This window comes from Aspergillus pseudotamarii (genome assembly GCF_009193445.1).
Source record: "Aspergillus pseudotamarii strain CBS 117625 unplaced genomic scaffold BDV38scaffold_25, whole genome shotgun sequence".
NCBI lineage: Eukaryota > Fungi > Ascomycota > Eurotiomycetes > Eurotiales > Aspergillaceae > Aspergillus > Aspergillus pseudotamarii.
The window spans coordinates 179,402-203,746 of NW_022475039.1; the positions used below are offsets into that span (position 1 = coordinate 179,402).

The following is a 24,345-nucleotide window of genomic DNA, read 5'->3' on the forward strand; positions in this document are numbered from 1 at the left end:
CGGATCCATGGACTTTTCCGTCCTCTGCGGGGCATCTACTCGGATATGCAGTATAGACTTTCAATCCTTGGAAAACTACTGGTCTTGTCTTTCTTTGAGCCAATCGCTTACCCCATGGGGAATCTTTGCTTACCCCAGAGATTTGAAGCACAAAGCTTGGCCATGCCCAGCAACTTTAAATGGGTCGCTTTGGTCTGCTGTTTGTGGATTTCCCACCCCGCCAATTCCCTCGGAAGTTGAAGTCTCTTGGCTCTCTCTCTCTCTTCCTTTTGTATATCCTGACTTGAACCAAAAATTATAATCCTAAGTTATGGATGGTACCAAGGACTCCGGAACCCATCACATCGAGCAATATGTCGTGGACAACCCCAAGGACCAAAACCAGGGGTCAATACCGACGGCCTTGATTGATTGGTCTCCAGAAGAGAGAAGGCAACGGGAAAAAACACTGGTCAGGAAAATTGACACCCGACTATTGATAATCATGTTGGTTATGTATATCCTCAACTACTTGGATCGCAACAACATTGCAGCGGCAAAGTTGGCTGGACTGCAAGATGACCTAAACCTCAAAGGGGAACAATACCAGGTAAGACAATTTTAGCGGAACAAGGACTGAAATTCACCTCAACAACTGACCGCAACTCAAAGGTCTGCGTTAGTATCTTGTTTGTCGGATATCTCCTGATGCAAGGTAAATCTTAAGTTTTGCGACCTTGTCGGGAATAACAAGGGCTAATTACAGTAGTGCCTTCGAACATGATTCTCAACAAATTCGGCAAACCTTCGATTTACCTGCCAGGCTGCATGGTTGTATGGGGTGTCATCTCGTGTTTGACTGCAGTCACGAAGGACTTCGGGGGCTTGCTAGCGGTCCGATTCTTCCTTGGGTTTGTTGAGGCAGCTTATTTTGTGAGAAAACACTGGCTCCCGCTTACGGGTCGCCCTACATTGCTAATATACACCAGCCCGGCTGTCTCTATCTCCTATCAGCGTGGTATACAAGGAAGGAATTGGTTAAACGGACCGCCCTACTATACGCCGGATCATTGATTTCAGGCGCATTCTCAGGCTTAATCTCCGCTGGTATTACAAGCGGCTTGAATGGCGCCCGAGGTATCGCAGCATGGAGATGGCTTTTTATTATAGAGGGCTCACTGACGGTATGTGCCGCTACGTTAGTGGAGCCAATATTAGTACTAATTTTATTAGATTTTTGTGGCTTTATTCGCTTTCTTTATCGTTCCAGATCTTCCCAGGACTACACCCTGGTTAAGTGAAGATGAGAAAGTGCTTGCGGCCTGGAGACTAGAAGAAGATATCGGCGAAGATGACTGGGTGGATAGTGAGCATCAAAGCATATTCCACGGTGCAAAAATTGCTATCTTGTAAGATCAATCGCTTATCCTGGAGCTTCGCTATTAGACTAACTCTGTTTATTCAGGGACCCAAAAACCTGGCTACTGCTTGGCGTCATCTACGGTTGTACATCATCTGGTGCTGTAACCACTTTCTTCCCAAGGTAAAAGATCCTCTCTTGAATAGCTCTATAACTCTTGGTATGAACATTGAAACTTACTTCCTCAAGTGTGATGTCTGGACTTGGCAAGAACAACATTGATACTCTACTCCTGATGACCCCACCGTATCTCATAGGCACAATTATTGTGTTGATCCATGCTTGGAATGCAGACCGTACAGGAGAACGATACCTTCATCTTTGCCTTCCACCAATTTTTGCTATTGTATCCTTCATCCTATATATGGCAGGAAACAACTTTGCCGCTCGTTATGTGTAAGTCCGCATAATTTGTGAATTACTTGAGCAGCTATTAACAGAGGCCTAAAGCGCAATGTGCATCATGCTAGGTAGTATTTATGCCAGCTACGTTGTTGCCCTCGGATACATTTCAAACAGTACGAGCATCCTTTTGCGATCTTGCAATTGACTGAACTAATAATAACGAAATTAGTTCTGCCGCGCCCCGCCTCCAAACGTGCAGCTGCTTTGGCCTTTATCAACTGTCTCAGTAACGTGGCCCAAATCTACACGCCTTACCTTTACCCTGGTAGGATCCCTAGTCAGAAAGGACAATCATATGTAGGCGATTGCTAACCGCCATATGCAAAGATTCGGCCGCGCCTCGATATATTACCGCTTTCAGTGTCAATATCGGGATGTGCAGTATGACGATCATATTTTCGACTATCCTTCGCATTTATCTCGGGAGATTGAACAAGAAGCTCGATCAAGAGGAGGGTGCTGATTTGCCCCCGTCTGCCGGTCCTACTAGTAGTGGAGGACATGATGTGTCTGAGTTGGTCGTCAACCGGGGCTTCCGGTTTTTGCTTTAGAAGAGAAGGCATTGTCTAATGTACAAAGGCACGGTTGATTTCTCTAAATAGTGGTCATATTGGAGATTCCCCGGCCGCTTTACAGTTCCAAGATCGAAATGGCATTTACAGAGATTCGAACAATGAATTAAGATTGATGAAGCTATGATGCGGGTTGTATATTGGGAATTGGTTAGGATAGAAATGGCACTTCATGAATTCCAGTTGTAACCAGTTAGGGTACACCCTTGCGTACCCTTGCCCTCCTTGTGATTGGGAACAAAGCTCAATACAGTGTTCAGGGTCGGTAATAATCAGGTTAATTTCCACTAATTATGGAGCAAAAGCGGGTTAAATTACGGTATTTCGATGGGTATACCAGGCCCACCGGGTGATGATCATCCGAGGAATGTCACCTACGCCGATTGTTTTCCTGTGATTCATTGTCTTTCACTCCTTGCGCGATCAAAGCATTCAACACAGTACCATGGCTGGCTCCAAACAACACCAATTCAAAGATTATCCGGAGCCCAGAAAGGGGTGAGCGCACCTTCTAGCCTTCTCTTGGCAATGGACTGGAATATTAACCGTACTCCTCGTCAGGCCTGATCTTCCACCCACTTATGACCGGAAGCCCAACCCGGCACTCCGCGGCGTCATTCTAAATGTTGGGGCGTGGTTGTATGTTACATCGAACAGAGGCAGTGCCCCTGTACCCACCGTAGCATAGGAACTAATCATCAATAGGCTGGACTGGTTGTGGTTCCTACCACAGATAATCTGGTCGAACGCGGGATTTGGGTCTCTCCGGGCGATCCGGTCCCACCTGGATTACATTGAGCCTCGTTATGACCCAACTGTTGTCCCTGTGAAGGGTGGTAGTGAAGAAAATACCGATGGTTCTGTCGTGAACACGGTATCGGCACCTGCAGTGACATATCCTACTAAGTATTACTCGGTCGCGGATTACCATGAGCTTTACAAATCGGGAGACTTGACACCTACTGCGGTCGTCAAGGGACTCCTCCCGTTAATCCGTCGCGATTTGTCCACGCCTGGTAAACATTCCATTGCATTTATTGACAGTCGAGTCGACTTTGTTCTTGCTGCAGCCGAGGCGTCTACCCGTCGTTACAGAGAAGGGCGACCGCTCGGCTTGTTCGATGGTGTTCCTGCCGCAGTGAAAGATGAATTCGACCTCGATGGGTACCGTACTAATATTGGCTCGCTGAATGATTACACGCTTGACCCAAAATCGGGCGATCCGTCCATTACCAATTGGTGTATTAGACAGCTGGAGAAAGCTGGAGCGATCGTAGTGGGAAAGGTCTCGATGCATGAGTTCGGGCTTGGTATGAATTTGGCACCTCATCGTCGTTGTATACTAACACCGGATCAGATACAACTGGAAACAATATTCACTACGGCACTCCGCCAAACCCATATCACCCGGACTACTACACCGGCGGAAGTTCCTCCGGCTGTGCATACGCCGTTAGCACAGGCCTAGTCCCCATCGCTCTAGGTACAGATGGTGGAGGAAGTGTCCGTATCCCATCGTCGTTCTGCTCCGTCGTGGGGCTAAAGCCGACTCATAACCGACTTTCGCATTATCCAAGCGTCAACTACGCCAGTACCACCAGTGTGATTGGGCCCCTCGCTGCAGACATCCGCTCTCTCGCTGAAGCGTATCACGTTTTCGCCAAGCCAGGTCCAGATACACCATTCCCAGCTCCAGGCCCGCTCTCATTGTATCCGTCGACCAGAGGAAAGAAGATCCTCGGTGTCCCAGAAATGTGGTTCTCCCGAGCGACCCCGGACGTCCAACGTCTATGCCGCTCCCTGCTGGACAAGCTTGTCACTGAGAAAGATTACTCCGTTGTGCCAATCGACATCCCCTTCCTCATCGAGGGCCAGACAGCCCACGCCATGACCATCTTAACTGATGCTGCGGCTCTTCTCCCGGATACCACCAACATCACTGCTCCCAATCGCATTCTCCTGACTCTAGGCCGTACGACACCCGCTACTGACTATCTTCTCGCGCAGAAACTTCGTCGCCTTCTGATGGAGCATCTTGCCGCCCTCTGGGAAGAATTCCCTGGCATGATCATCGTGACTCCTACTACTGCATGTGCGGGTTGGCCCATTGTCTCCAAGTCGGAGTTAAAATGGGGACTTAGTGATGGCGACCGCACGCTGAAGGCCATGGAGTACGTCTGGCTGGCAAACTTTACTGGTATTCCTGCGATTAGTGTTCCGGCGGGATATGCCGATCCGGAGGGTAAACATAGCAACGAGGGAACGATTCCGGTGGGGCTAATGGGGAATGGAGAATGGGGTAGCGAAGAACAGTTGTTGCAGTGGGGATTGGAGGCCGAGGAGCTCGGGGCAGACTTGCGTGAGAGGCCACCAATTTGGGAGGATGTTATTCAGAGGGCGAAGTGGGCTGCATCTAACAGTGGTTCTGGCGAAACTGCATAGATACAGTGGTACAGATAGACTTTGTAGATCCTTCAAAGAGACATTAGATACGTCGTAGATTTATGTTCGCACGATGAACGGTATCTTATATTGAGTGAAACAATTGGGTCTTCAATTGTCCTTAATGCCCACCCTCTCTGGCTCTTCTATCCTAACCGCTTGTCTCTCCTCCTTGGCTGTCCTCCATACAATCCCCGTCGTCCAGAGAACCAACGCAATCGAGCACCCGATCATCGCCCACATTCCCCGCGTGAACCGTGGCGCTAGATTCGCCGAATAGAAAATAATACTCCACCAGGCATTGACAGCATTATTGCCCATATTCATGCTGGCGATCACCACGGACCGCTGTCGTGCATCTTGCGATCGCATCGCATCATTACACCAGGCGAAGAACGTAGCCTGGCATGCATACACGGCTCCGGCCCAGTAGTACGCCCCAAACACGGTTGCTGTTGAGTCGAAGCGGGTCAGGATCAAGACAGAAGTAACTACACCGGTGATGCCGATGAAGTAGCTCACTAGGTATCGCTTTCCTTGGAGGATATCTGTGAGTGTCGCCCAGAAGAGAGTCGAGACGATGCCGACGGCTGGGACACCCGTCGGGTAATTGTTTAACTGGGACACCGAATAGTGGATGGTAGGGTGGGCTTTCATATACAAAGCTAAGAGAGAGTTCGAGGAGAAGGATTCCGTCTCTCCGGCGATGACCCATAGGATGACGAATCCCCACCAGTACCATGTGGTGAAGAGTCGTTTGAGGAAGGCACGGTTCACGGGTGCACGGTTGGCATTGACTGTGGGCAGACGTGACACTGCCAGCTCCTTTTCTGCTGCTGTTAGGTAGGGAGCTGTTGTGGTGGTGGGCGTATCGGGGAATAATAGTAGGCCATAGATGGCTATGGGCAGGGTGATTAAGCCATCTATCTGGTTGATGTTAACATGCTTTCCGTATCATGAGGTGCAAGCCACAGTACTTACGATAAAGAGCCATCGCCACCCGGATAGGCCCCTGACACCATCCAGGGAGGAATGAATGCCGGTTTGAATAAACCCACCGAACATTGTTCCTGCCAGCCCCGAGGCTGTAAAGATGCCGCTGCGTTTGCCGAGTTCCCGCTCAGTATACCATGAACCGAGAATATAATGAGTTCCCGAGAAGGTGCTCGCTTCGGCCAGTCCAAGGAAGAATCGAATGGCCATGATTCCCTGGGGATTATGTACTGCTGCCGTCACCATAGTCAAAGCACCCCAAAACAGGACCATGGCGGGAAAGAAGATCCGCGGGCGGAAGTATGTCAAGGCCAAGTTGGATGGGACCTGGCCTATGATGTATCCCACCGTAAAGACGGTATTGATCACATTGAGTTGGTTGCCATGGAAGGACAACTCCTCTTTCATGCCCGAGACATAGGCATTGGATAGATTGGAGCGGTCTAAGTAGTTGAAGAAATATGTCACGCAGCAGAACGATAGAATGAAGAAGTCAATCTTCACCACTAGCTTCCTTTCTGGGTCTTTAATTCCCCACATACTTGACCAGGGTAGAAATGAGAAGGATCACCCCGCGGATATGCAGGGTCCGATCGCTATCTCATTCCGTTGGAAATGATGTCGATTCAGAGCAGTTCTTTTTTTGATAACGAAGTTGATTGGTGAACGTCCGAAGGAGCTAGACCGCTTCTGGTGGAAGTTGGTAGGTGCCTCAGGCTGCATGCCAGGAGGGGCACATGGGTGTCACGGGTTACGACAAGCCCTTGAAAGTTGAAGGATTGAACTCAAAAGATGCTAGGTTCAATAGACTCGAATGGGTCGCAAGATGATAATGTCACAATGGGCGATGTAACTCCACTAGAAGCATTTTCTTTGACCCAATGATCGTCTGGTTATAGCGAAAACTTTTCACGTCATGCTCTTGGCATCAACACAGCCCCCGTAATCCTCACCGCCAGACACAATCAACCACTGAAAGTCCGTCCAATGCCCTGCATCTGCAGGCTTAGCTCAGGCTTGTGTTCTGCCGGCAGAAGGACACACATCAGCGGTGACCGATTAGCTCATCCCCTACATAACGTTTTTATCCCTCATATTCTGCCCCGTTTGGTCCAACATTTTTGGGTTTCCAACCACCCATTGCAAGACACGTCAGGATGGTGTACGGCCTATCGGTGAATTTACAGCTCACATGCTCCCCTGTACAAGCTTTGCTGCCTCTTGAGTAAACATGGGTGTGGTGGCGGACATCCACCTGGACGGCGCTCCTGGTGAGCGCCCAGATGTCAGCCCATGTATAGATGACCCTACAGTCTCGGGCCCCGACGGCAGTGGTCCTGATGAAGTTGATGAATTCAAGGACCGCAAGATGTCTTTCTATGATGATAGAGGGGCTGCTCCTGCGACACAGTTCAGCTTCTTTACATCGCAGCTGGATTCTGTTATCCATTCGTCCACGATCCAGTCCTTGCGGTCGTTCTATAAGCCCTTTGAAACGCTGCTAGACACCACGGAACATTCTGGGCTATGGTGGCTCGATGTAACCTGCCCTTCCGATGATGATATCGAAACACTCTCGCAGATCTTTGACATCCATCCGCTCACGACCGAGGACATCAAAATGCGAGAGTCGCGAGAGAAGATCGAACTGTTCGGCCGGTATTACTTTCTTTCCCTGCAGCCGGCCCGGCAAGTTGAGGCGGTCGATGGCACTCGATCTTCTTCTCCCAATGTGTACGCTATCGTTTTCCGTGAGGGTGTCCTCAGCTTCAATTTCGGCAACAGTCCCCACGGGGGTCATGTCCGAAATCGGGTCAAGGAGCACCGGAGCCATCTAGCACTGACCAGTGACTGGATCTCCTATGCCCTCATGTATGTGCACCGAATTGTGACTCAAACTTCTGGCTTAACATGCTAATCTCCCCCAGCGATGACATCGTTGACGGCTTCGCGCCTTTTATCAATCGCGTCCAAGCCGGCGTTGAATTGATCGAAGATGATGTTTCCATAACCCGACCGGATGACATCGGTCTAGCACTTCAACGGATTCATCGATATCGTAGAGAAGTCTTGCAAATTCGCCAACTGATGAACGACAAGACCGACGTCATCCGCTGCTTCGATCGCCACTGCGGCTCGTTTGGTCCCTCCACCATGGACGTCACTCTCTATCTCGGTGACATCCGTGACCACGTGCTTTCCATGATGGCCGATCTGTACAATGCGGAGCAGATGCTGTCACGGGCACAGGAGAAATATCTGAGTCAGCTGGCGTTCGATTCGACGCGCATGCGAAATGACATTGCGGCGACTCTTAGCCGGCTGACGGTCATTGGCGGGATCATTGTGCCAATGCAGTTTCTCATCGGTCTCTTTGGTATGAATGTAACTGTCCCGGGCAACACTCCGGAGGATGTGGACTCCCCACCCGTCAATTGGTGGTATGGTATCTTAGGTGTGATTTTGGGTTTGATCTTTCTGGGTTTGATCACTGCAAAACGGCTCCGATTTATTTAGATCCTTGCGCTTGACTCTGTAGATGTGTGATTCAGGATATATATTGTTTAGTAAAGGATACCTATATAGATTAGAACAATGAATGACTTGACTACGACGCCCCTAGGGTTTAACGGTCAGCAGATGTTAGATAGAACAGCAGGCCATGTGCTTCGCTATCATGACTAAGCCATACGAGGTTATAAGTGGCTTCCCTGGGAGTATATGTCCACTCTTTAGTCTTTTGACTAGTCCAGAGGGGAATGTCATACTTTCAATAGGAGGGTTCTACTTACAGCCCGATCCACGAGATAATAAGGGTCGTTTAAAGAACTTGGCTGGTTGCTTGTTAGAAAGCTCTTGGTAAATCCGTAGAAATCAGTCCTATGGGGTGTGGTATGATAATCCTATGACCTATTGTATCACGAGATGCATTATTCTAGTCGTAGCAATACCACCGTGAGGGTCAGCTAATGTTATACTGATAATGGCGTACTTTCGGTAATGCCTCCCTGTACTCGTCGTGAAGAGGCAGCTATAGTCGTGTCGCCTTCCCATATAGTACCCTCATACGTCAACCTTCAGCCCGCCACAGAGGAACTAATGCAAGTCTAAACGAACTAAATTTGCCCCAGCCCTCAGTTCTTCACGATAGACCACTCAAATCGCCTTGACGGTTATGCAGCTTTCAGTGTGGATGTAAGATAGTCGCATTTCATTAGCTCTAGATGCAGCAAGTGCCGTGAGGTCGGTTAAGCGATGGTGACAATTGCCGATCGGTCGTCGCTGTTTGGATAACAGCTTCAATTCATAAAAGGCCAAAGCGCTCTTCACACTGTAGATCTTGAGGGGCAACCTAGGAATGCACCAACGATATGGCTTACGATAACATCCTTCTTCACTGGTGGAAGCGAAAGCGAAGCCATAAATCAGTCTTCTCAGCTGCTCCAGTGCAGAGTTCGAAATGTTTTCGTTCACAATATTTTTACCCGGGAGAAGCTTATCCAAGCCACTATAATGGAGTTTGGCATACTGAACAGCTTTCTTGCGTTATTGGCCCTTCGCCTCTTATATGAATATTATCGCGACCGTCGCCTCCCTCCTGGCCCAAGACGTCTACCCTTCATTGGCAATATCCACCAGGTACCACAAGTATTGCCATGGCGCACCTTCCATCAATGGAGCAAGAAATATGGTCCAATCATGAGCGCACAGTTCGGGCGACAGACCATTATATTGATCGCAGACACCACGATTGCCCGAGAGCTGCTCGATAAGCGAGGCAGCCTGTACAGCAATCGGCCCAAGCTGGTCATGGCAGACGATAACCTCGTGAAGGGTATGCATATTCTGCTGCGGCAGTACGACGACCGTTTCCGATTACATCAGCGAATGGAGGCCCCCGTGCTTAGTCCGCGGGCGTCTTCCACCTATTATCCTATTCAGGATTTGGAGAGTAAGCAGCTTTTGCACGAGCTTCTCTCGTCCAATGACTTCTCTCTTCATCTGGAGCGATATAGCATCAGTCTGCTTTACTCCTTGACATATGGATTTCGCGTCAAGACAGGGAATGAACAAGATGTGGAAGATGCGCGTCGCATCTTACATAACTTCACATATGCATCTCGTGTTGGAACCTGGGCTGTGGATGCGATACCTATGCTTAATTCCTTGCCAATGTTCTTGGCACCGTGGAAGCGGATTGGTGAAGAATTGTTCCAGATTGAGTCGAGCCTCCATATGCGGAACATGAATAAAGGTCTGAAGAGCCCCGCATGGAACTGGTCTAAGGAATTTTCTGTTTCGAAACAAGGGCAGCTGATGCCACCATTGGAGCTTGCGTACGATCTTGGCATCCTGACAGAGGCCGGTCTCGAGACGACCTCGACTGTCATGAAGGTCTTCGTCCTTGCTACTCAGGCGTATCCGCGCTTTATCGCCGTAGCCCAACGTGAGATCGATCGTGTAGTCGGTTCTGACCGTCTTCCAACATTATCAGACAAAGACGATCTGCCATACATCTGTGCGGTAGTGGAAGAGACTCTCCGTTGGCGGTCCATTGTGCCCGGGGGAGTACCGCATGCTGCTAGGAAGGAGGACACGTATATCGGCTACCGGATCCCTAAGGACGCAACGATAGTCCCCTTACATTGGTCTATGAGTCTTGATGAACACCAGTTTGATAATCCGCCGGAGTTCCGCCCAGAGCGATGGCTAGCAGGGTCCGATAATGATCGATTCACCAACTTCTTCGGATACGGGCGGCGGATCTGCACTGGGAGGCATATTGCGCGCAACTCCCTATTCGTGCTTGTGGCACGCATTCTATGGGGTTTTGATGTACAGCCACCAGTTGGACCGGACGGTAAATCTAAAACTGTGGATGATATGGATTTTGGTTCGGCATTCGTATCCGCGCCCGCCCCGTTTGAAGCAGTATTTGAACCGCGCAATGAGAATGCTCGCAGTCTTATAGAGAAGGAATGGGAATCCACCGAGAAAAATATCGACATTATCATGGATTCGATTAAGGAAGAACAAAAGTCCATTGGGATTGATGTGCGAGGTTGAAAGGGTGGTCTGAAATTGAGCGATTAGTGTGCCATGAATTCTCCATAACCTTATCAGGGTTGGAGTTTATTTTATTTTTTGTCAAGCCAATATCACAATGTACTACTTCTCTACCACCTCTACCACCACAACCTCTATATCTCTCACTTGTCCACGAAAGACAAGGTCCAGATGAGCCTCTCCGCTGGTCCCTCTTCGTAGCCCGCGAAAATGAACCAGGCTGGTTATATCAAGTTACCGGTGATGCAGAACACATGATTTCCGAGCCCTCAGATGGGGAAGTCGATATCACTAGCTCTGAGTTGTTTCTGACCTTATATCAGCTCGCTTCTGTGACTGAGGCGCAGGCTATGGTGGTGAAGACTATTGCCGATCAGGAAATTCCGCCATATGCAGTAAATCGCCGAGCAGTGAAGGAGAATTGCCAGGGGTGGACGGTGCGTGTTCTTGGGAAATTGGTTGAGGACGGTATTGTGTCTGTCTCTAAGCTTGATATGACTAAGTCGTTGATGCAGCCTGCTTAAGAGGGGATGGATTAGGTGTGGAGGTCGACAGTTGCTCGAGAAAGATAATTCTGATGTTGGATCTTTGGTTCTTGAATATTTCATGTCGACTGGTCTCTCGCTGCTTTGGGCTGGAAGTATGTTCCGCCCTTCGCCAGGCGCTGGCTGGCACGCTTCATATTCTCCTCTCAACACTCCTACAATCCAAGATTCTTCACAGTATAGTACACTATCTTAGGGGGCTGACGCGGTTACGATGCTAAGTTTATTCATTCAGCTTATTTCGAGTTAAACAAAGCGTCCAGACCAGAACTAAAACTAGGTGTCAGTTCCTTGCATGCGGTCTCGACGTAATTGACGATACTCGATTAACGTCAAAGTTCTGTCGATTTCAAATGTGGTATGCCAAACTATTGAACAGTTTCTAGCTATACCTCAGTATATTTGAAGTGGATTCCATGTGGCTCAACCATAACAGAGCTATGCGTGGACACTGAGCCATGGCACAAACTACCTGACGTGTAGTTAAGCAGAAAAGCCTCACTCGGATGTTCTGGGATAGGGTGATACTCATAACTTCCAAGGGACATATTCTTTCAACACAGGTGTTGGTCTTTCTCAATGTCGCACAGGAGTCAGTCAACATACTCAAGTGAGCTGGAGGGTCGGCGGAATATCCTCTTTCTAGCCTGAAAGAGGCCCAGGTATTCTTCTTGTTGTGTCTCTCGATGACGGATATATTGTAAACACCTCTTAGCCCCATGATGGATGGCTGAGTCCCGTCCTTTCAGAATTGACTACCACAGTCATTTTATGCTTACGGAAGGGAAAAGAACGCTCCAATGATGTTGCACTGGAGAGTTACATCATCTAAGCCAGCATGGGTCAAAGATCGGTCGCACCTTTCACAAGCTCATGTCTCCGAACGAGTCAAAAAACACTCCACTCCCTATAATGATTCCTTCAGCACCCCCTATTATGTTCTTGTCTTCCTATACTTGACAACTCACCGGAACAACGAAATGTCATGGAAGAAGCAACAAGAGGGCAGACTTCCCATGGGGAATATCCGAAGACCGGAGGACGCGGCCTCGATTTGAAATCAACTAACGGCTATGTCTGCCGAGAGAACAGCGGACGATAACAAGGGTAACAGGGACCCCGCGGGAACATTAGGATATCCCAATCAATATGATTGAGCGATATGCCGACACTAAATCATGGATGGAGTCGGCCAAGACGATTAGATCCTACTTGGCGTCGGGCTATCACAGCCACGATAAGAGTGTTATCGGACTATTAAGAGTTGCCTATCTCGAGCATCGTGCTTGTGACTAATGCCAAACCTTCAGTATGATATAAAAAGGAAGATCGGCACCATTCGAAATGAAGATGACAGACTTAATTCTTCATGTTTCTTGGTACACTTCTCTCGCTGGCGGCGGTCGTTACCGGCGCTGCTGTCCCCAATGGCCAGACGCTGTCTCTCAATGAAATTCCTTATTATGTGAGCGGTATTCCTGTCTCGACTTTGCAAGGGTACAATGCCTCTGCGAATGCCTCCTCTTTGACAGAGGGCATAGATTTGGTGCCATTAACTGTCATTCATGTAACTCCTGACACGAACTTGGAGTCGCTGCTATCGGACTATGTTGAGCGTGATGATGTCTTCCAGACTACTTTTCTGCGTGCAGTCTATCTCACAGCCTCCACTGCTGAAATCGTTGACTCCCAACTGAGTAATTATGCGTCAATCCTCAAGCCTTCAGGCACTGAATTGCTGCTGGTGAATTCGAATATACACACTGCTTCGTCGAATTCCACAATCACCGCCCAGCTGACGGAGGAGCTGCCGAATGGGCCCTATTTTGTCTCCTTGTATACCGGACATGTGTTTAGGGCGTACCGGCTGTATCCTGACGACAACCTAGCTTTCATCCAAGCCGCCATCAGTGACGAGAAGGGAGGCGTGCTTCCCCTACCAGCCGTGACAGAAAATGCGATGACCAAGGACGTCGCCGTGCCTTCACGTCTCTATTATACACCAACTCAAGAGAAGCCATTGGCCGGTTTGAGATTGGGTGTCAAGGATATCTTCCATGTTAAGGGTCTCAAGACGAGTGGCGGAAGTCGCTCCTATTATTATCTCTACGGAACTCAAAATGACACGGCACCATCTATTCAGAGACTGTTAGACTTAGGCGCGGTTTTCGTCGGTAAAACTGGCACTGTTCAGTTTGCGAACGGTGATCGGCCCACTGCCGACTGGGTGGACTTCCACTGTCCCTTCAATCCTCGTGGAGATGGGTATCAGGCACCTAGCGGCTCCTCCTCCGGCTCCGGTGCGGCTATTGCAGCGTATGACTGGTTGGACCTTACTGTGGGTAGTGACACTGGCGGTTCAATGCGTTCTCCAGCTGCCGTGCAAGGTGTTTATGGCAACAGGCCATCCACCGGTGTTATCTCTCTGGATCATGTCTTGCCTCTCTCCCCGCCGCTGGATACAGCAGGCGTCTTCGCCCGAAATGGCTCTCTATGGGCCCATACTGTGCAATCTTGGTATCCTCATCTCCGGCACAATGTTACGTCCTACCCCCGGCAGCTGCTCGTGGCCGGCGGTGGATGGGATGGTAAAGGCATCACTCCCGAAGCCCATCGAAGTCTTACTACCTTCATACGTGGCCTTGAGGTATTCCTCGGAACCAACCATACCAAAGTCGACGTGTCGCAGCGATGGCTTGACACACAGCCATCTGCCACACCCAGCCTGGAAGAGATGCTCAATTTGACCTATGCCACACTTACTTCCGTGGGCCAGTTCAACCACCTAGCCGTCCCTCTCTTTGCAGACTATAAAGCACATCACCGTGGTCGCCAGCCTTTCATCAACCCTGGCCCATTAGCACGTTGGCAGTGGGGCCAGGACAATGGCGGAAACGCCTCATATGAGGTAGCCCTGCGCAACATGACTACTTTCCGAAACTGGTGGGAACAGTCCGGATATGGTCAGTCCGATGAAGCCTCTTGCTCCAAGTCGCTCTTCGTCAGCGTGTACTCGGTCGGCACGACCGACTATCGTAACCAATACTATGATGCGCCCACTACACCGCCACTAGGATTCTCTATCGGGCGCATCGCAGTATTTGGTGGCACACCTGAGGTTGTTGTACCCGTGGGAGAGTCTCCATACAATAGTACTATTTCTTTGCAGACCGAGTATTTACCGGTGAGTGTTGCGTTGCAGATGGCGCGAGGATGTGACCATGCTCTGGCTTCTTTGGTCGCGGGGCTCGAGAATAAGGGGGTCCTCAGACCTGTCAGTACCGGCTCTCGGTTATATTCTTAATAAGATGAGTTTATGTAGTAAAGATAATGTGGAGCTACTACAAGGACGATGTATGTAGGCTGTGTCGGTTAAGATAATACACCGGACTAAATATATATAGCAGCAACAGAATAGTACTAATGACAATTTCAATTAAATACTCACTACTATGAAAAAGAAATGAACGGTCCCTGCTAAATTGACCACCCAGACAATTGAACCAACAAGTAGATAATTGCTTTATTCATAAATATACGTCGCAAGATGAGCAATAATGAACTAGTCACGAGTTGTGTGGCAGTGGGAATATCTCTCTGCCTGAGGCCATTGTTATGAGGTTGACGGCAATACTCTGACCGCCTCCGTATCTCTCCCCATGGATTGTTTCCATCTAGGCGATCTACTTGTTGAAGTCAACCGCCATTCGTCCCGTGGCCTGCCCCTTTCGCAGCTTCTCTACTGCTTCAGGCAATCGGTCAATCGGATAGACTTCGCAAATTTGCCGAAGCTTGCCCCGCCGAGCAAAGTCTAATGCCGCTACCGTATCCTGTCGACTGCCTACCAAGGTCCCCTTGACTGTCAGATTCTTGAAGATAAAAGCATTGGGATCATCCCCGATCGTCATTGCGCCCGTCGGACCTAGTCCAATACACATGACAACCGCTCCAATACGATTACCCACGTATGATAACGCTGTTCGGTAGGCCGCAGGAGCTGTGACGAATACTCCATGCGCCCCTACACCATCGGTTGCCTTAATCACAGCCGCAGCAGGATCAGACGTTTCGATGAAATCGACGAAGACTTCTGCGCCCATCTCCAAAGCCAATGCCCTCTTCGATTCACCTGCGTCCACGACAACTGGACGCATACCCATCGCCTTAGCGAGCTGCACGCCCTGAATACCCACCCCACCACCACCGCCAGGAAACACGGCCCAGTTTCCCGGCTTCAGCGCGGATTCCGTCAAAGAGCGATAGATGGTGGATGCGCTGCACATAATAGGGGCTGCAATCTCATCCGGAATCCCATCGGGGATGGGCGTAGCATATCGGGCGGGAGAGACAATATATTGTTGATAGGTCCCTATTCCGTTAGTGACCGACCTCGCGAAACAATGGAATAAGGCTATTAGCAAAGGGAGGGTGGTGGTCTACCAGGTGCCATCAAGCCAGCGTGGATAGCGGTGCGACAATACGTCTCCTTATCTCCCCAGCACAACTCGCACGCACCGCACGTATCGAGAAGTGGTTTAATGCCCGCCCGATCGCCTAGTTTGAAGTTCTTCACATTGGCGCCAACTTTCACTACAATCCCGGCACCCTCGTGACCTGGAGAGCGAACGCCAAACGTTGACATCGGTGGAGTGCCTAGGTCGCCTTGCATCATATGGAGGTCTGAGGAGCAGATACCTGTGACGTTCAACCGGATCAGGATGTCATCGGGACCTGGAATACAGGCGGTTATTATTGATTTTCCTTTTGCGTTGCATACGGCTTACCGGGCTCCGGGACCGGTACCATCTCGACCTTAACCTCGAAGTTTGGACCTTCATTGACGACCACGCCTGCCTTACAGTGGGAGGGAATCTGGAAATCATGAGAGGACACCTCGGCAGACATTCTTGCTGTGGATGGTGATGATCACCAGAGTGTTGTCCGAACAATATTCGATTGGATTACGATGGTCTGATACCGTTTAATGACAACATACGGCAGCATTTGCGAGTGCTGGGACCATATATGCTGCATGGCAATAGCGGAATATCGCCGCAATGTCCGATTGTGCCTCAGCTTCCCCGCACAGTGAGGTGGAGTCTGGCATAAGCTGCAGAACAAGGCTGTGCTGAGCATATATCCGGATTTCCGAGTGCTACGAATCATAGTCGAATGTTCATGCCAAGTCGCGTTTAGTTTCAACCCTTTCCTCCAATGGTGTCGCTACGCGGATGTGGATCGGTAACTACGACGCTTGGTGGGGTGTAAAGATTGCACTCATATTTAAACCGTTTTAGGGGAATGGTCAACATCAGACAGGCTCATGAAAATATTCACAGTCGGCGCAGTCAGTGAGGTACTACTCGTATATTCCCCACCAAACCGTATAGAAGATCAGCATCGACAGCAGTATCGTGAGAATGCCTGCGCCAGCCCGATTGGCCGTGCTGGTACTCATTCGGCGGCTATGGGGTTGCGGGCCTGTTGCCTCGGCTCCGGCACTAGGATTCCCCTTGCTGGTACCCCCGTTGTCCTCTGTTACCGGAGGAGCCACGCCCCCCACGAGGGTCGCTTGCATCACCTCCAGTACGGACATCTGGACGCCCACGTCGTCACTCTGGTCCCATTGCCCTGAGGTCCATTTCATACCGCACGTGGCGTGATCGGATCCCCCGGTGCACGTTCGAGCGGCTGCACTTGCTGAGGTGCGTAGCTTGGGCATCACTTGGTCAAGGATAAACGGGGCGACTTGAGCGGATGCTGCCATCCACCGGGCCAGGTACCCCTTGAACGACCGCTGATCCACCCCGCAAGTATTTATGGGCTCACAGGCTCGTTCGTACAGCACGTCGTTTTTGAAGTACACCTTCGTGGCGTCAAGGATGCGCTGCGTTCGTTCTTTCCAGATGGGGTCGCCATCAGTCTGACTAGTTAGCCCGATTTCTCGCGATATCGCCAAGAGGCACCCTTACCAGGTTATACATGCTCGCGGCACCAAACAGATACACCCCGGAGTTGTACGTCCACTGGAGGTAGTTGAACTCTGTACAGTTTTTGAGTTCGTCCGCCCCATCCAAGAACAGATAATCTTCGGTTATGAAGCCGACCGATTCCGTCCAGTCCCATACTCGAACGGCCCAGTCGGCGTATGTCTGATTCCCCGTGTATCTTGCCAAGCGCGCGGCTAGATTGAAAAAGCAACCGTTGGCGATGGTGTTTTTGTAATGGTATCCGTTATTGAAGCTAAAAATTTGCCACCTCAAACCTCCACCGCAGGTCTCAGTGTTCCATCGCGGGGCTTGGGTGTTGAACACCCCCTGAGCCATGGCCAACCACCCTGGTTGCCCTTCTGGCGGATTGGGAAAGTTTCGTTCAGCGGCCGACATGGCAGCAAAGGCCCAGAAGGCCTGGTCATCGTTGCCCTCGGCGTGTGTCTGATTGGGAGGCATAAATGTCCCATCGCCACCTGCTTGCCAGATCATAGCCTGCATGATCATGTCGTTCCACCGGTCGTCGCCCGTGTAATACCAGTAATCAATCAGAGCATTGAACATGGCACCGGCCTCCCACCAATAATACGGAGGAGGTAAGACTCCGGGCGTGCCGCCTGTACATGTAGCAAACACGGGTCGAAGCCCGCCGCTTCTTGTCAGTCTGGGACACCCCGTACCGTATAGCAACGTAGATTCACTGTACCTGGATTCATGCCAGTGTAGTGAGAGAGCATGTTATTAGCGACCGCATAACTGGCCTGTTTCACCGATTCTGTCCTGTGTTAGCAGTGCTCCAGTCCCACTGGTTTTGGCGCATCTCACCAGGATCCTCTACTTTCATATCGATGGCCTGGACGCCGGCAAGCAGCGCCAGGATGGCACACCATGGTGTTCGCATTGTGAGTTGATTTTCAGACAACAGAGCTGCAGGGCATAATCACTGAAAGAGTCCCTTGAGCCCGTCGATCTTATTATAATGTTTTAACCGACATTCCAGTGACAGGAATGCAGTGGTTGCGTGGAAACAGCCGTCAGATGCCGATGCGAGGCATGATGGAGCTGAGCCCACTGTATCAGACGTAATGATCATTGAAAGCAATTTACCCAAAGCTTACGACTTTTTGGTCAATTTATATGTCATCCCCGCTTAATGAGCACAAGTGGTTCTCTCCAAGCGTTTGTCGACGTAAAACATCGATTGACAAATAGGGCAAGGCTACATTCCAGTGAGACTTTGAAACAAAACAACCATGAACCCCACGCCACAGGCGCCGATCTTCGTTCTAGTGCTCCGCAGCGGCACGGATAAGGTCCGCCGCGCGCTCGGCGACTGCATATGTCGTCGCTTGAATATTACCCGACGGTTCCAGGGGAAAGATGCTGGCATCGACCACTCGTAAATTGTGTGTGCCATGAACCTTTAGCTGGCTGTCAACTACTCCGTCTAACTCTGCAGGCATCATCGCGCATGTGCCCACTGGATGGAAGCAGTGGAATAGACGATCTTTAACTACCTCCTTAACCTTCCCCAGATCTGCCAGATCGATCGCCGCTTGAGGTATCCGAGCGCCGGGTTTGAGTAACGAGCTGAACGGCTCAGTACTGACAATCTTGTCCAGGAACTGAGTGTGTCGGGCGAGGATCTCTAAATCTAAAGGATGAGATAGATACTGGGGGTCGTAGACAGGCTTATCGCCCGCGTTTGGCGATTGGATATGTATGGATCCCCGTGAGAAGGGATGGTTATGTAGAACCAACATGTTGATGTAGTTCTCGGGCAAGTCCTTCGACAGCACATAGCTCATTGTGTTCACCCCCTCCTTCGCATTGAGTTGTGCTCCGAGGAACATGTATTGTGCGGAGCCTGTCCGGTCATCCCGAAGCATCTGTCGCAGGATGTTGTATTGCTGCTGCCGCCCGGGCGAGACTCGTTCAGCCTGCGGGCCGTCCAGATACTGAGCCAACAAACTATCTATCTGCTCGCGGGGAACTTGTCCATCGTGGTCAACCATGGGTAAATAGGCCGCACTAACGGGGATGCCAGTCATAGGACCAGTACGTGTCTTTTCATAGAGCTCCATCAGAGCCTGGACCACCGTTGGATCCCGCGCGATGTCTGCGGACGTCTGTCCGTCTGCCACTTCGAAGTTGATGGTTGCCATGCAATGATCCTGGAGATTTTCCCCGACTGCAGGCAGGTTGAGCACTACAGGGATATTGTGTTTCTGCAACAGATCCGCTGCGCCAATACCGGATAGCTCAAGGAGTTGTGGGGAATTCAGACTTCCAGCACTGATAATGATTTCACGCGTGGCAGAAATTTTGAGTTGCTGACCATCTTTGGTCCGAATCTGAATTCCCGTAGCGGCCACCTGGCCATTGTCAGATTTCTTCAAGATCACTCGCTCTACCATTGTCTCAGCGAGCAGATGCAGGTTTCTGCGCTCGGCGACATCCTGGGTGTAGTAAGCGCCAGCATATCCCCGTTGGCCGGTCTTCCCGTCAACGGACAGTGGCGGCGTAAAGGGTCCTACTTTGCGGCCTGCGATTGGGTCTGCATGAGTGTTCCAACCCAAGCGGGCAAATGTCTCATTCCAGGCCTGATTGAACGGAGTATAGATATCAAGGTGAGAGATTGGAACCGGCCCTTGACTTCCCTGGTTCTCTGGCTTCATGTACCTGTCTACAGAGAGGAATGCCCTGGTGGTCTCGCTCGGGGGCGTGTATGTATGAAATTTACGCAGATATGGAGCCATGACATCTGGGCCCCACCCATCGTTGCCCAGGGATTCCCACGCCTCGAAATTTGCGCGTGATGGGTACATAACCACTGAGAAATTCAAGGCCGAGGAGCCACCAACCATCCGGCCCCGTGGCTGGCCAAATTGACGATTGTTTGCATGTACCTGGTTGGAGCGCTTGTCAGCAACCACCATGGTCTGGACAATGTCCAACCTGACTGACCTGTGGCTCGGTCAAGTAGTCCCAGTCGAAATCCGGATTTTCGACCATGGCGCCCAGCAAGCCTGGGGTTTCGACGCGCGGGTCTCCCATGTGATTAGGCCCGGCTTCGACGAGGAGAACATTGGTATTGGCATTTTCGCTGAGACGGGAGGCCAATACTAGACCGCCAATTCCTGCGCCGACGATGATATAGTCGTACGACTGTTCGGTGATGTTCATGGTGGAGGGGCGCCCACTGTATTAGCAACCGAGATCGAGCGGCAATTCCAAAGCTGGCGGACGGGTCTCTGGGCAACATGGGCTATTTTATAACCGGCACCAGACATGCTCGAAAATTGGTTGCCTCGCTGTCAGATGCTAGTATTTACAAACGAAGGACCCAATCAGATAAGCAAGATCAAGTCCTTTCTGCGTTGGGAGACGTTGGTCCCCACCAGTGACTCGTGGCCGATTTGTCGTAGAACCCCAATGGTGGCATTTCATGAATCCGTCTGACCTGCACGGGCGCCAGACGGCTCCTGGGGCTAGACTAATTCACTAGCGGCGACTTAGCTCTTGGTCGAGACTAACTCAATCGTGGCCTGGAGTCTGGCATGAGCACAAAAAACACTACGATGAGGGGGTGAGCCCAGTTATAAAACAGGGACCGTTCACGATGGGGTAGGGTTGGCTGAGGCATCAGATACACCATCATTACCCCACAATTCATTGAACTCCGAGAGACCGTGACGAACAGTTGTGGACCTGCAGCGTTGCACCAGATATTTATTTCCGTTGGCTTGTCTTGGCTAATACTACCCCACGATACTTTGACAGGAAGAGAATGGCGTTGTCTATTGCGACAGAATTGCGTCCAGGCACGCGGGTACTATCGGGAGGAGGCCGAGCCTTCATCCACGGTTCCATTGCTCTATCGGCATCGTGACATGCTCTATGTCGCGTTGCCGACGATCTCTCGGGATGACCCGAACACGATGTAACCATGCAGTGCACCTACATTCCAGGGGATCGTGGTCGTTTTCGAAGCTCGGAGATTTGCTCGACAAGGGTGTCTTGAACCTTCATGTAACTTTAGCCCTTGCATATATTTCCTCGCTCCCAACCTTCCAGCTTCCCACGATCTTCGCCCAACCTACAGACAGCACATGGGGCTCCTGAGGGAATATGCATCATCGAGGTTTCCTCTCAGCACTCGCTGTGCTCCCATTCGTCGTAGCCTCTGTCGCCTCCCCTGGTGACACGGCTGTGATTCCTGGATGGCATCTGCAGTCTGCCCTTCACGCACCTAGTAATCTGACTGAGCTATCCCTTCCGACGGCTCACAATGTGGGCTCCTGGTATCGGATCGGCTCTCGGGCTACTGTCATGGCAGGGCTGATTCAAAATGGCGCTTACAATGACACGCACTTACTCTACTCCAATAATCTTGCAACCGTCGACCAGACCATCTTCCGCGCCCCGTGGCTGTATCGCGAGGAGCTCAGCCTTACCACACCTCCCAAGGGACAACATATGTTCCTCGTCACTCACGGTATAACTTCCAAGGCGGATATTTACTTTAACGGAAAACAAATTGCATCCAATTCCACTCAACAGGGATCGTACGGTGGCCATCGCTATGACATCACGCCCTTTGTCCGGACTGGAAAAAATGTCTTGCTGATCCAGGCTCATCCGACAAATTACCTCCGGGACTTTGCCCAGGGCTTTGTGGACTGGAACCCGTACCCGCCTGATAATGGAACGGGAGTCTGGCGGGACGTAGAACTCAAGCAGACAGGACCGGTGTCCATGTCATCGCCGCGGATCTTAACAGACTTCATTGGTGTACATACTGAGAATGTCACCGCCACTATCAAGGTAGACATTAAGAACCACGAGAATCGCGTGGCCAGTGGTGTTGTGCACGGTACCGTCCAGGCGCAGGGTCATGCATCCCAGACGGTCGCGTTTTCCAAGCAATTCAAATTAGAACCACACAAAAGCGCGACAGTTTCGATGGATGTTTTGCTGAAGAACCCCAGAATCTGGTGGCCCGCGGCCTGGGGTGAGCAGCCACTGTACACGGTTCAGGCTAAGACCACTCTTAGTCACAATGAGGTCTCGGATATCGCGCCACCAACGCAATTCGGTATTCGACACGTTACGTCAAAGCTTAACTCGTATAATGACACTGGATTTAGCGTCAATGGATACCCGTTCCATGTGAAGGGAGGTGGTTATAGTCCGGACATGTTCCTCCGGTTTGACCTTGAGCATCTGCGCAAGATCTTCCGTTACATGTTGGATATGGGTCTGAATACGGTGCGCTTGGAAGGAAAACAGGAACATCCAGAATTGTACGATCTTGCTGATCGTATGGGATTGATGGTAATATCAGGATGGGAGTGCTGTGATAAATGGGAAGGGTGGGAGGTACTTTTGGGACCCTTTGCCTATATGAACTGCAGTGGCTAACTCGTGTAGTACAACGACGAAGCAAACGGAGTCAAGTGGACAGAGAAGGACTACCCAGTTGCTGAAGCTATTATGCTCCATGAAGCAGAAATGATGCAGGCTCATCCATCAATGCTGGCATTCCTGATTGGATCGGACTTCTGGCCCAACGAGAAGGCCACAAATGTGTATGTCAACGCTCTGCATCGTATGGACTGGCCCAACCCGATCATTGCATCAGCAAGTAAGCGCGGCTATCCCAAGCTCCTGGGTCCGTCTGGCATGAAGATGGACGGGCCTTACGATTGGGTACCGCCCAACTACTGGTACCACGACAAGCTGGGGGCAGCATTTGGTTTCGGCTCCGAACAAGGGGCTGGTGTCGGAACGCCCGAGCTCGGCAGTCTAAAGCAGTTTATGTCTCCCCAAGACTTGGATAATCTGTGGATGAAGCCAGACGAGCCGCAATGGCACATGAGTAAAAATGACTCGCCCTTTGCGGACCGCTCCCTGTACAACGAGGGACTTTTTGCGCGGTACGGGCCGCCCGCCGGGCTGGATGACTATCTTCGCAAATCGCAGATGGCGGATTACGAAGCGACTCGGGCTGAATTTGAAGCATTCGCCATACGCCAAAACGCCAGTCGCCCGGCCACTGGCGTGGTTTACTGGATGTTGAACGGCGCCTGGCCTAGTCTGCATTGGCAGCTGTTTGATTATTACTTACGACCGGCAGGATCGTATTTTGGGACTAAGGTGGGTGCCCGCTTGGAGCACGTCGCTTACGACTACGAAGCGCATACAGTTCATATCATCAATCATTCTCTGGACAAATTCGGGAGGCGGACTGTTACTGTGGATTTAGTTGATCTCGACGGCAGATCGATGCACTATGAAAGTATCGCTACATACACCACTCCAACAACATCCAAGCAGGTGGCAGAAGTACGCGAGATAAAGAAAATTAAGGATGTCGGCTTCCTTAGATTGACCCTCAAGGACTCGCAAAAGGGCACCACTCTCAGCCGCAATGTCTATTGGCTCCCACCTAACACAGAGAGCCTAGACTGGGATAATTCTACCTTCTACACGACACCTGTCACCCAATACACCGATCTCACTGCATTAAACAACATGCGCGCTGCATCCGTGTCGACAAGCATGAAGACGACCGTGTCGGAACATGGATCCACATTTGCCGAGGTGACGCTGGAGAACACATCCGATGTGCCTGCTTTCTTTATGCATTTGACGGTTAGCGATGAGAAACAACACGAGCTGGCGCCGGTATACTGGTCTGATAATTATGTTACTCTTTTCCCGAATGAAAAGCTCACATTGACGGTGGAGTTTGAAGGGAAGAAGTGGGTAGCTACATTGACTGGGGCGAATGTGGAGGAGAGGGAAATTGGACGGAGCTAGACTATGATCTATTATGGTTGAAGATAGATGCAAGCTTGCTTGACTTGTTTGGCTATTATCTGTCTGGTGTTCAGATGTCGCCACCTGAGCTAAAGTACTCATATCGA

General features: G+C 50.6%; 9 protein-coding genes across 9 annotated transcripts; 6 read left to right on the plus strand and 3 right to left on the minus strand.

Moving 5' to 3' along the window:
- Positions 1–310: 310 nt before the first annotated feature.
- Positions 311–2,355, plus strand: BDV38DRAFT_271062 (major facilitator superfamily domain-containing protein; the record flags this gene model as incomplete). The annotated part of the gene is made up of 10 exons (XM_032057247.1): positions 311–589; positions 652–694; positions 749–912; positions 969–1,163; positions 1,213–1,388; positions 1,445–1,522; positions 1,589–1,795; positions 1,850–1,917; positions 1,974–2,069; positions 2,132–2,355. The coding sequence occupies 10 exons, from the start codon at positions 311–313 to the stop codon at positions 2,353–2,355; spliced, it is 1,530 nt and encodes a 509-aa protein (XP_031913817.1).
- Positions 2,356–2,797: 442 nt separating this feature from the next.
- On the plus strand, positions 2,798–4,874 carry BDV38DRAFT_83751 (amidase). Its single transcript, XM_032064015.1, has 4 exons — positions 2,798–2,874; positions 2,938–3,015; positions 3,082–3,686; positions 3,734–4,874. The coding sequence occupies exons 1-4, from the start codon at positions 2,822–2,824 to the stop codon at positions 4,816–4,818; spliced, it is 1,821 nt and encodes a 606-aa protein (XP_031913818.1). The 5' UTR covers positions 2,798–2,821; the 3' UTR covers positions 4,819–4,874.
- On the minus strand, positions 4,874–6,867 carry BDV38DRAFT_83742 (putative MFS pantothenate transporter). The gene is made up of 2 exons (XM_032064014.1): positions 5,800–6,867; positions 4,874–5,745 (listed from the first exon to the last, which is right to left on the minus strand). The coding sequence occupies exons 1-2, from the start codon at positions 6,349–6,351 to the stop codon at positions 4,930–4,932; spliced, it is 1,368 nt and encodes a 455-aa protein (XP_031913819.1). The 5' UTR covers positions 6,352–6,867; the 3' UTR covers positions 4,874–4,929.
- A 9-nt stretch (positions 6,868–6,876) lies between these two features.
- BDV38DRAFT_246188 (magnesium transporter CorA family protein) lies at positions 6,877–8,589 on the plus strand. Its single transcript, XM_032054512.1, has 2 exons — positions 6,877–7,683; positions 7,740–8,589. Exons 1-2 carry the CDS (start codon positions 7,043–7,045, stop codon positions 8,326–8,328), a joined length of 1,230 nt encoding a protein of 409 aa, XP_031913820.1. The 5' UTR covers positions 6,877–7,042; the 3' UTR covers positions 8,329–8,589.
- A 921-nt stretch (positions 8,590–9,510) lies between these two features.
- On the plus strand, positions 9,511–11,402 carry BDV38DRAFT_282691 (cytochrome P450; the record flags this gene model as incomplete). Its single annotated transcript, XM_032059848.1, has 2 exons — positions 9,511–10,866; positions 11,202–11,402. 2 exons carry the CDS (start codon positions 9,511–9,513, stop codon positions 11,400–11,402), a joined length of 1,557 nt encoding a protein of 518 aa, XP_031913821.1.
- A 1,287-nt stretch (positions 11,403–12,689) lies between these two features.
- BDV38DRAFT_246190 (amidase signature domain-containing protein) lies at positions 12,690–14,746 on the plus strand. Its single transcript, XM_032054513.1, has one exon. It carries the CDS (start codon positions 12,793–12,795, stop codon positions 14,725–14,727), a length of 1,935 nt encoding a protein of 644 aa, XP_031913822.1. The 5' UTR covers positions 12,690–12,792; the 3' UTR covers positions 14,728–14,746.
- Positions 14,747–15,106: 360 nt separating this feature from the next.
- On the minus strand, positions 15,107–18,150 carry BDV38DRAFT_271068 (glycosyl hydrolase family 76-domain-containing protein; the record flags this gene model as incomplete). The annotated part of the gene is made up of 6 exons (XM_032057248.1): positions 15,107–15,792; positions 15,864–16,154; positions 16,208–16,273; positions 16,878–17,346; positions 17,396–18,030; positions 18,120–18,150. The coding sequence occupies 6 exons, from the start codon at positions 18,148–18,150 to the stop codon at positions 15,107–15,109; spliced, it is 2,178 nt and encodes a 725-aa protein (XP_031913823.1).
- Positions 18,151–18,699: 549 nt separating this feature from the next.
- BDV38DRAFT_282695 (GMC family oxidoreductase) lies at positions 18,700–20,599 on the minus strand (the record flags this gene model as incomplete). The annotated part of the gene is made up of 2 exons (XM_032059849.1): positions 18,700–20,322; positions 20,381–20,599. 2 exons carry the CDS (start codon positions 20,597–20,599, stop codon positions 18,700–18,702), a joined length of 1,842 nt encoding a protein of 613 aa, XP_031913824.1.
- A 945-nt stretch (positions 20,600–21,544) lies between these two features.
- Positions 21,545–24,238, plus strand: BDV38DRAFT_282696 (putative glycosyl hydrolase; the record flags this gene model as incomplete). Its single annotated transcript, XM_032059850.1, has 2 exons — positions 21,545–22,795; positions 22,847–24,238. 2 exons carry the CDS (start codon positions 21,545–21,547, stop codon positions 24,236–24,238), a joined length of 2,643 nt encoding a protein of 880 aa, XP_031913825.1.
- Positions 24,239–24,345: the final 107 nt, after the last annotated feature.